This window comes from Carlito syrichta, unplaced genomic scaffold (genome assembly GCF_000164805.1).
Source record: "Carlito syrichta isolate Samal-C Ts95f unplaced genomic scaffold, Tarsius_syrichta-2.0.1 Scaffold155199, whole genome shotgun sequence".
In the NCBI taxonomy this organism is placed as follows: Eukaryota; Metazoa; Chordata; class Mammalia; order Primates; family Tarsiidae; genus Carlito; species Carlito syrichta.
The window spans coordinates 43,832-54,959 of record NW_007099295.1 but is presented as its reverse complement, the minus strand read 5'-3'; the positions used below and the strand labels follow the sequence as shown (position 1 = coordinate 54,959).

Sequence of the window (11,128 nt, the reverse complement as noted above, 5' to 3'; positions counted from 1 at the left end):
GGGGGGGGCGGGGGTCTCATGGGGGTCGAGGGGCTTACTGATGGGAGAGGGGCAGTTAGAGCCCAGGGGGGTCCCCTCTCCAGAGCAGGTGGCCCGGGCTGGGTCGCCCAGAGGCTGGCGTATAGCCAGGTCTCCGGTTTGACTCCCTGCTGTCCGATCCCGGCCTCCGCCCCATGGTCTCTGTCGCCAGGGCGGCCCCACATTTGCATGTGTCCCGCGGCTGTGGGTTTCAGAGGGCGCCAGGCAAATGAGGCTGAAGAGGCCTCTTCCCCTCCCAGGCCTGGGACACCCCTGCCCTCCCCCCTCCCATGCCCTGGGAGAGGACGTGTCTCTCGAGGACCCCGCGGCAGAGCCTCACCCAGGCTGGCAGGGCCCTCCAGGCAGGCACACGCTGGCGGAGGTCCCTGAGGACCCGGGTGACGATGACACACAGTGGAAGTCCACTGGCGCGAGCCTAGGGAGAAGCAACGGTCGGCTCAGGGACCCCTCGAAATCCATGGGGCGGCAGGTGCTGTCCTGAGTGTGAAGGACCCAGGACCACCCTGGGGATCCCAGAGCCCGGCTGGCCTGGAAGGTGGTATGTCCCTGTCTCTAGGCCTGTGGTCACTCCTTCCAAGTTTCTCAACTCAGTTGGCCAGGAGCCAGCCTTGGTCAGGCCAGCACTTGGTAAGAACAAGCAGGGCCGGGTGTGGTGGCTCATACCTGTCATCCCAGCACTTTGGGAGGCCGAGGGAGGAGAATCGCTTGAGCCCAGGAGTTGGAGACCAGTCTGGGCAACATGGCGAGACCTCATCTCTACAAAAAAAATCAAACATTAGCCGGGCATGGTGGCGCCTGTATTTCCAGCTACTCGGGAGGCTGAAGCGGGAGGATGGCCTGCGTCCAGCAGGTGGAGGCTGTGGAGAGCTGTGATCACACCACTGCACTCCAACCTGGGCCATAGAACAAGAGTCTGTCTCAAAAAAATTTTTAAAAGAGCGAGACATGAGCCAGTGAGCTGCCCGTGGCATCCCCGTCTGTGGGAGTCCATGAGGCTAGAGCTAACGTGTGGGCCCCTCAGCCTGGGACGCCGCCCTCCCCGCCCCCCCGACCTGGAACCACTTGGCATGACGGAGGGCAGCTAGTGACTCCAGGCACTTCTCGGGGCTCAGGACATCCTCCGGGTCAGGCCGCAGCTTTTCCGTTCCTTCTAGAAGAAGAGTGAGTGTGAGTCCTCATTCCGTGCTGCTCCCACCTGGGCAGGTGACTCAGGTGGGCCCCCTAGGCCTGGGAGCCTCATTGTATTTGTCTGGGAAACGCTGGTTCCCCCCAGCTGTCCTTCCGGGATGCGGCGGGTCCTTCAGCGCAGGTTAGACATAGAGAGATGAATTTCCTACTGGCGGCTCGAAAAATGGGCTGGGCACAGTGGCTCATGCCTGTCATCCCAGCACTTTGGAGGCTGAGGGGGGAGGATCACGGAGGCCTGGAGTTTGAGGCCAGCCTGGGTGATACAGTGACATAGTGACACCTTGTTGCTACAAAAAATAAAAAAATTAGCCGGGTATGCTGGCCCGCACCTGTAGTCAAGAGGTCAAGGCTCTGAACAACCATGATAGCGCCACTGCACCCCAGCCTTGGCGGCACAGAGTGATGCTCAGACTCCAAAACAAAATTAAAATAGGGTAAGTGTCCAGACATCGATTATTATTATGATTATTTTTTTGAGTCAGAGTCTCACTCTGTTGCCCAGGCTGGAGGGCAGCAGCATGCTCGCGGTCACCCCAGCCTCGACCTGCTGGGCTCCGGCGATCCTTCCGCCTCAGCCTTCCGAGTAGCTGGAACTACAGCTGCGTGCTACCACACCCAGCCAATTTTTTTTGATTTCTTGGAGAGATGAGGTCTCGTCAAGTTGCCCAGGTGGGTCTCGAACCCGTGGGCTTCAGGAAATCCCCTCACCTCAGCCTCTCAAAGTGCTGGGATTATAGGCTTGAGCCACCATGCCTGGCCCATCCATCTTACTTATGGGTACATGACCTTCACCCAACTGACCGGGCACACTGGCCCTGACCACCTCGCAGGATGGAATGTGGGCCTACGAGTGCAGTAGGTCACAGAAACAGGAAATTACCCCAGACACAGATACGATGTTCTAAGAAAAGCCCAGGTCTAGTTGGACAGTAACACTCATTATTTAGAAGGTCCCTGTGGACTTAAAAACTGGAGAGACGGTCGCCAAAACTCATGCGCAGACACGTGCAGTCCCCGTGCTTGGCTCATGGTTGGCTTAAGCATCGTCAAAGTAGATAAAGCTTCCCATCAAAGGCAAGCATGTGCCCTCTCTTAAGGTGTCCACGCTCTCCCTTAAGCATGCCTCTTTCTTTTCTTTTTTCTTTCTTTTTTGGAGTCAGAGTCTCACTCTGTCACCCATGGTGGAGCACAGTGCTTCAGTCACAGCTGACTGCAGCCTCCAAGCCCCAGGTTCAGGCAATCCTCCTGCCTCAGCCTCCTGAGTAGCTGGGACGACAGGCACCACCGTGCCTGGCTCATTTACTAGTTTCTGTAGAGACGGGGTCCTGCTATGTTGCCCACGCTGGTCTCGAACTCCTGGGCTGAAGCAATCCTCCCGCCTTGGCCTCCCAAAGTCGATTCATTGCTAAAGCTTAAGTTTTTTGGTCTTTTTTTAAAAGAGAGCCTTTGAACCCTAAGTGGCGAGCCTCTATTTATTTGAGTTGGAGTCTGACCCGACTGGCCAGGCTGTCGTACAGTGACATGCTCATAGCTCACTGCAGCCTCCAACTCCTGGCCTCAAGTGATCCTCCCACCTCAGCCTCCTGAGTAGCGGGGACTACAAGCATGCACCACCATGCCTCGGTGATTTTCGTTTCTATTTTTTTTATAGGCAAGGTCTTGCTCTGTCACCCAGGCTGGAGTGCAATGGCATGACCATAGCTCACTGGGGCCTCAACCTCCTGGGCCCAAGAAATCTCTAAATAGTCATCTAAAAAGTAAAAACAGTGGGGAAAAATAATGCCTATTACTTCGAGCCAAAGGCCCTGAAGCAAACATATGAGGAGGAGACAGGACGGTGGGGGTGGGGGAATGGCCACCAGATGGTGGCTCTTTCCTGGCCTGGGTGGATGATTAAGAGCCCGGAAATCCTTTGGTGAGGACCCATCTTAGACAGGCAGCCCCATGAGCCGTCCCAGGAGACCGCACTTCCTGTCAGCCCTTCCTGACCTGGTTTCCCCTCCCCAGGCCCGGAGTGGTAGGTAGGTGAGCTTCTGAAACCCACTTTCCAGGCCAGATGTGGTGGCTCACGCCCGTCATCCCAGCACTTTGGGAAGCTGAGGTGGGAGGATCGTCTGAGGCTAGGGGTTTAAGACCAGCCTGGACAACACAGCGAGACCCCGTTTCTACAAAAATTAAAAGGAGTACAAGGATGACAGGAGTTTGGAAGACAGTCCTAGTATCTGTTCTAGAAGATTCTGTGGCTGGCTGAGACTCTGGTGAGCACAGAAGTGCGGTGTGTTCCTGATGCCTGCCTCTGCTGTGGTCAGCGATCAAGGCCCTCACTCTCCGGCCTAGCCCAGCCTCGTGGCTCACCCTCCCAGGTGTGGCAGGTCCAGCTTCAAGCCCCCGAACTCCCACGTCCCCAACAGCGGCACTGGGTCCCTCGGGGTCAGCTGTGGCCGCCGTGATGGATGAACAGAGGCAAGCGGAGCTTGCATCATGACCCGAAGGAAACATTCAGACCTGCCTGTGGCCGGGGAACTGGCCTCACCAAGGGCAGGGAAGTGGCACTGGTCTGGTACGTGGGAAGATGACACAATGCACCCACAGTCCAGGCTCTGAGCCCCGTGACACTCTGTCACTGATTCCGTGGACCCCAAGTCCCAGCTCATGTGTGACCCATGGGATCCAGGGGTTGGAGGCTCCGGGAGGCTGTTGCTGCAGCCTTCCCCGCCAGGGCTTGGGCATAAGCGGGGCCCCGCGGAGGGTGGGGGCAGTGGCTGGACAGAAGGGCCGGGCCGCACCTTGGTCCGTGGAGGGGTCCTCTCGCATCAGGGGTGAGGTGACAGACACCGTGACCTGCATCCGGGGCTCCTTGCAGGAGGAGATGACAACATTGGCTTCAGGGTCAGAGGAGACCTTGTACTCATCCTCGGTTACCACCTGGGAGACGTGAACACAGCACAAGGCCCCGTCACACTGGCCCAGAGTCACGTGTAAATGAGTAATGGCATGGGTGGCACGTCCCACTTCACACCGGTGCCCTGTGCTTGCTGACTGGGTACCAGGCCTGGTGCTATGCGTCTGGTACCTCCAAGTGACCAGGACCCAGCCCCAGCCCTCCAGGAGTGCACAACTGTAGAGATACATACAGACAACGGGCCCTGCAATATAAGGAGCCTCCATATGTAAAGACGCCCGTAATTCAATAACAACAAGACCAGAAATCCAATAAAAAGCTGGTGAGTGAAATAACAGATACTTGGCAGAGAAACAAACACAAATGCTCCTTTTACACAATGACACAAATTACTCCCACAGTCAGAGAGAAGCAAATTAAAACTATAATGTGCTTATGCCTGTAATCCCAGCACTTTGGGAGGCTGAGGCAGGAGGAATGCCTGAGCCCAGGAGTTTGAGACCAGCCTAAGCAACATAGTGAGACCCTTGCCTATACAAAAAATCAAATAATTAGCCAGGCGTGGTGGCACGTGCCTGTAGTCCCAGCTACTCAGGAGGCAGAGGCGGAAGATTACTTGAGCCCAGGAGGTTGAGGCTGCAGTGGCGATCATGATGCCACTGCACTCCAGCCTGGGCGACAGAAGGAGACTCTGATTGAAAAAAAAAAAAAAAAAAAGAACCACCACCACCAAACAAACCTATAATGAGACGCCACTGTCACCCGAGAAGGTCAAAGCTCGGGAGGTTTGTGTGGCAGCTCAGCCTCCCTGTTCTCCACTGTCTATGCCGCCTGCATTCATGCCTGAGCCCAGCCTCCCTCCTGAAACCCGTCTCCCCACTCCAGCCCTCCCCCACACAGAGGCTTCCTGCGGCTGGGTGACCCCTGGGGCCCCGCCTCCGTTAGCGGGGTGGGTGCCGCCAGCACTCTGGAAGCCTCAGCCATCTTCATGGGGCTCAGAAGCTATGTTTGTACTAGGCTGAGAATTTTGCAGAAATTCTCTGAGCCATCTCTGCCCGCCCCCAACAGTATCCAGCAGTGACATGTCAAGTCACAGGTGCTCAGGAAATGTGTGATTAAGTAACTGAAGTCTTGAACTCCTAGCCTCAAGCCATCCACCTGCCTCGGCCTCCCAAGTAGCTGGGACTGCAGGTGCCACCACACTTGGCTCACTTTGTCATTGTTTGTAGACATGGGGTCTCGGTCCCAGGCTGGAGTACAGTGACAAAAATCAAAGTTCGCTGCAGTTTGGATCTCCTGGGCTCAAGCTGACCCTCCCGCCTTGGCCTCCCAAGTAGCTGGGATTATAGGTGACACCGCACTTGGCTCATTTTTTTCTTTGTTTGTAGAGACAAGGCCTCGCTGTGTTGCCCAGGCTGGTCTCGAACCCCTGGGCTTAGGGGATTCTCCCACCTGGGTCTCCCAAAGTGCTGGGACGACAGCTGTGACTGGTTTCCAGGTGCGACGCCTCCTGGTCCTTGCAGCTGGCAGAGATAAGGGCCCCACGGTCTGGGAGCCCGCAGCCTCTGGGGAGGGGGCCGGTGGGGGTAGGCGCCCCCTTACCCGGAGCTGCAGGGGCAGCTGCTCCGTGATTCTCCGCAGCAAGCCACGCGTGGGCTTCTCCGAGCAGAGGAGGGCCAGGTGCACACTCCTGTCACCCCGCAGCAGGAGGCCCTTCGCCAGGACTCCGACCCGCACGACGCCTTTCAGGACCCGGGACGAGGGGGTCGCGCCGCTGTGGAGACAAAGCCACAGCGGCGTCCTCAGGGCCCAGGCGGAAGCACCCCGGCCGCCCCCGTGTCCACGAGCTACCAGACCGGCCACTGGTGAGGCCTCTCTCTTCATCGGTGAAATGGGACCATGGCCCTTCACCGATGCATCTAAGAGGCACCACCGTGCATGCCTCAGGGTGACTGAGAGGTGCGGTCAGTCCCGTCTTTTCCTCTTTTTTCTTTTTTGAAATAGGGTCTTGCGGTGTTGCCCAGGCTGGAGTACAGTGGCACGGTCACAGCTCCCGGCAGCCTCGACCACCTGGGCTCAAGCGATCCTCCCACCTCAGTCTCCTGAGCACTGGGACGACAGGCGCCACCATGCCAGGCTCACTTTTGTACTTTTTGTAGAGACGAGGTCTCACCATGTTGCCCAGGCTGACCTCGAACTCCTGGGCTCAAGCGAGCCTCCCGCCTCGGCCTCCCTGAGTGTGTGACCATAGGTGTGAACCCCAGCACCTGTCCCCCTCTCCACCACGGTGGTTCATGAGCGCCGAGCCCCAGGCCTGCCCCTGAGTCCTGACGGCTCTGCTGTTCAAAGACTTTCCTCATCAGGCATTGGCTTTTAAGTTCACCCTGACTCCAGGGACAACAGAAAGAATTCCCGCTCTGTTCTCTTGCCTCCCTGGGGAAGGAAAACCCACACCTGAGTAGACGCTGAGACTGGCCGAGGCTCTCAGGCTTTTGCGGGGAGTGGGGTCCCAGGTGTGGGTCACGCTGGGACATGGAATGATCCACCTGGGTGTGGCCCTCACCTCCCCCTACACAGAGCAAGCCCCGGTGGGAGGAGACTGCCAGATACACGAGGACACACAGCGTGTGACTCCATTTCTGTGCGACTTCTGCACAGGCCAGTCCACAGAGACAGGACGAGACTCGTGGGTGCCGGGGCTGGGGGGCGGGGGATGAGGAGTGAGTGGTCTATGGGGCAGCGATCCAGTTAGGGAAGAGGACAAAGTTTTGGAGACGACAGTGGTGACAGTTGCACAGCAGCGTGCAGGCACTTAAGGCCGCTGAGCTGTGCACTTAGACATGGTTAAGCTGGTGAGTTCTATGTTCTATGCATTTTGCCACAACAGAAAAACACTGGCCAGGCTTGGTGGCTCAGCCTGTCATCCCAGCACTTTAGGAGGCCTAGGTGAGTGAATTGCCAGAGCCCGCGGGTTCAAGACCCACCCGGGCAAGTTGGGGAGACCTTGTCTCTACAACCAATCAAAAATGAGCCGGGCGTGGTAGCGTGCACCTGTAGTTCTGGCTACTTGGAAGGCTGAGGTGGAAGGATCGCAAGAGCCCAGAAGGTCAACACTGGGGTGGCCGTGAGTGTGTCACGGCACTCCAGCCTGGGTGACAGAGTGAGACTCCAACTCAAAAAAAGAAAAGAGAAGAAAAGCATTAAGAAGGAGAAATGAGACTGGGTACGGTGGCTCATGCCTGTAATCCCAGCGCTTTGGGAGGCTGAAGCAGGAGGATTACTGAAAACTAAGAGTTTAAGACCAGCCTAGGCAACAAAGCAAGACCCCGTCTCCATTAAAATAATAATAAAAATAATTAGCCAGGTGATGCACACCTGCAGTCCCAGCTACTTGGGAGGCTGAGGAGGGAGGATCACTTGAGCCCAGGAGTTCGAGACTGCAGTGAGCTATGATCACTCCACTGCACTCCAGTTTGGGCGACAGAGTGAGGCCCTGACTCAAAAAAAAAGAAAAAGAAAATTTAAAAATGAGCCAGGCATAGTGGCTACTCAGTAGACTGCGTTGGGAGCATCCCTTAAGCCCAGGAGTTCGAGACTGCAGTGAAATATGAATGCTCCACTGTACTCTAGCCTGGGCAACAAAGCCAGATCTGTCTCTAAAAAATAAAAATGAAAGAGAAGCTGTCAGGCAGAGAGGAGGGGCCTGCAGCAGCAACTCCTCTGGGTGACTGAACTCGATCATGGTGACGTGGAAGACAGAGGCGCTTTCTCCTTTCTTGATGATTCCTTACGGCTCTGAGCGACCCAGACGCCCCTGAGACAGAGAAGTCAGCTTAGAATCCCGCTGGGCTCCTTCCGCAGCCAAGGAAACTGAGGCAAGAGGTGGTCACGCCCACCTGGACTGTGTCTTTATCTTATTTATTTATATTTTTGTAGAGACGAGGTCTTGCTATGTTTCCCAGGCTGGTCTCGAACTCTAGGACTCAAGTAATCCTCCTGCCTTGGCCTCCCAAAGTGCTGGGATTTCAGGCATGAGCTGCCATGCCTAGGTTGAATTTTTTGTTTCTTTGTTTTTTGAGTCGGGGTCTCACTCTGTTGCCCAGGCTGAGTGCAGTGGCACAATCATAATAATCACAGCTCGGGGCAGCCTCGACCTCCTGGGCTCAGGTGATCCACCTGTCTCATCCTCCTGAGTAGCTGGAACTACAGGTGCCACCACGCCTGGCTCATTTTTGTGTAGCGATGAGGTCTCGCTATGTTGCCCAGGCTAGTCTCGATCTCCCGGGCTCAAGCGATCCTCCTGCCTCAACTTCCCAAAATGCACCTGGCCAGATCCTGCTTTTGGATGCTCCTGGCAAGGGACTGTGTGGTGTCAGAACAACACCCGTCACCAGCAACAGCTCAGTCTCACTCGGAGCCGGGAGGCCCAAGCACTGAGATTTGGAGCCCTCCCACTCATGAGGCCAGAAAGCCCCGAAGCCCCCCGAGGGGACGGGCAAGACCCCCACAGACCTGCGCTGGTCACCCTGCTCCTCCTGGCTCTCCCGGGCCAGCGCATCAGACACCAGCCTGAGGGCACGCTCCGTGTGGGCCACGGCCCTCGTCACGGCCTGCAGCTCCTGCTCCGTGGGGTAGATGGTCGCGTGCTTGCACATGACGTGTCGGTCGTCGCTGGACTCCGGCCGCCGCCCGGGCTGTGGGAGAGGCCAGGTAGGTCATGGGCACTGAGGAGTCCTAGGGACCCGGCGGGCAGGGAATGTGGGAGGGGGGCCAGGACCAGGTTGGCTTCGGGGAGTGATGGACAGGTGGGTGCCAGTGGCCTGGCCGGCCTGGTGGAGGGCCAAGCTGGGTTCTGGGGGCCTCCTCTGATGGCTGCGGGGCATTCAGGTCTCAGTGGGGGGTAGCGGGGAGCCCCTTTGGCAATTTTTTGTGCCTTTGAGCCAGGGCTTGGCTCTGTCGCCCACACTAGCTTGCAGTGCTGGGTGACCTCCTCACAGCTCACTGCGGCTTCCAACGCCTAGGCTCAGGAGAGCCTCCCATCCCAGCCTCCTGAACAGATGGCACCACAGGTGTACACCACCACACCTGGCTAATTTAAAAAAAATTTTTTTTGTAGAGATGGGTCTCGCTATGTTGCCCAGGTCTCAAACTCCTGACCTCAAGTGATCCTCCAGCCTCAGCCTCCTGAATAGCTGGGATTACAGGCGCTACCACACCTGGTCTTTTGGAACTATTCTCACATTTCCGGGTCAGAGGCTTTTGAGTAAACACAGGGGCCTCCCCCTGCAGCAAGATGCAGATTTAAGGTTTGCATTCAGGCCAGCACGGTGGCTCAAGCCTGTAATCTCGCACTTTGGGAGGTGGAGGCCAGAGGACTGCCTGAGCTCAGGGGTTTGAGACCAGCCTGAGCAATGTGGCGAGACCCTGTCTCTACGAGAAATAAAAAAATCTGTTGAGCGTACACGCCTGTAGTTCCAGCTCCTTGGAAGGCTGAGGCAGAAGGATGGCCGGAGCCCAGCTGGTCGAGGTTGCGGTGGCCACGAGCAGCGTGCCACTGCACTCCAGCCTAGGTGACAGAGTGAGACTCCGACTCAAAAAAAAAAGGTTTGCTTTCGACCTTGGGGTTCAGTGGCCCAGAGACAGGTGCATCTGAGAAGGGACAGCAGTTGCCTGAGGCTCCGCAAAGCGCGTGACACCGGGGACCTCGGGAAGCCCATCTGTGGTGTGAGGGGCTGGGAGTGGACCCGACGGCCCCAAGCGCCACACGGGAGTCTTGGAAGAGGCCCGGTCCCTCCAGTGAGGAGGTCGACTGGCCTCTGCCCTCCGGACCCTCCACCTACCAGGGGCGGCGCAGTGGGGGGTGCAGGAGCGGGCTGGTCAGACGGCGCAGGCGATGACTGCTCCTCCCTGGGCGGCGCCTCCTCCCGCTGCCTGCAGGAAGCAGAGGGGACGTGGCGTGGTCAGGCCACAGGCCCCGCCTGGCACACCAAGGTGCCCTGACTCGTGGCCCCCACATGAGGCTGGGGCTCCCACAGGGCCCTGCCAGGCTCTCGCTGGGTTCTGTACAAGCACCTGTTGTATGCACGGGGAGACTGACGCTGGTTAGGGTGGGGGCTAGCCGACGTCACACCTGGGGGGCAAAGAGGCCCAGGCTGGTGGCCACAGCCCTCGGGCTACCCTGGCTCCTTCTGGGCAGATGTGCCACCGCCAGGCCCTTCTCAAGCCAGTGTCAAGGTCAGGAGGTGCTTTGGGGTGGTTTCCAAGGGCGGAGGAGGAAGATGACAAAGTGTGTCGACAGCCAGGGACACAGGGGACACCAGAGGTCAGGGACACAGGGGACACTGGTCAGGGACACAGGGGACACCGGGGTCAGGGACACAAGAGACCCCAGGGGTCAGGGACACAGGGGACACCAGAGGTCAAGGATACAGGGGACATCAAGGGTCAGGGAAACAGGGGACTCCAGGGTCAGGGACACAGGGGACACTGGGATCAGGGGACACAGGATACCAGGGTCAGGAGACACAGGAGACCCTAGAGTCAGGGGACATGGGACCCCGGTGATCAAGGACACAGGGGACACTGAGGTCAGGGACAAAGGGGACACCATGATCAATGGACACCAGGATCAGGGGACAGACACCAGGGTCAGGGAGTGCAGCAGACACTGGAGAGTCGGGGACACAGTGGACACTGGGGGGTCAGAGAACACAGCAGACACCGGGGTCAGGGGACGCAGTGGATATTGGGGAGTCGGGGATGCGGTGGACACTGGGACGTCAGGGGACATGGTGGACACCGAGGTCAGGGGACACCGGGTGACTCTGCGGCCCTGCTGTCTCTGTGAACGGCAGAGCGCTCTCTGTGGTGGCCATGGCTCCCGCGTCAAGGGTCAGCCACGGCGGTGGCGCCTGACCCATCCCCACTGTCCCCTGCCCCTCTCCGGCCCCAGGTTGTGGGCTGACCAGGGGCTGACCAGGGGCCCACCAGGGGTCCACC

General features: G+C 58.0%; 1 protein-coding gene across 1 annotated transcript in view; it reads right to left on the bottom strand.

Annotated features, from left to right (window-relative positions):
• Window positions 1–11,128, bottom strand: part of ZFR2 (zinc finger RNA binding protein 2) — a 26,804-nt gene that overhangs the window by 2,976 nt on the left and 12,700 nt on the right. Inside the window, exons 9-13 of the mRNA XM_021709056.1 lie at window positions 8,642–8,829; window positions 5,732–5,903; window positions 4,014–4,152; window positions 1,092–1,186; window positions 359–454 (exon numbers count right to left, since the gene is read on the bottom strand). Of these exons, the coding sequence (XP_021564731.1) occupies window positions 359–454; window positions 1,092–1,186; window positions 4,014–4,152; window positions 5,732–5,903; window positions 8,642–8,829 (690 nt within the window). The remainder of the gene's footprint in view (window positions 1–358; window positions 455–1,091; window positions 1,187–4,013; window positions 4,153–5,731; window positions 5,904–8,641; window positions 8,830–11,128) is intronic.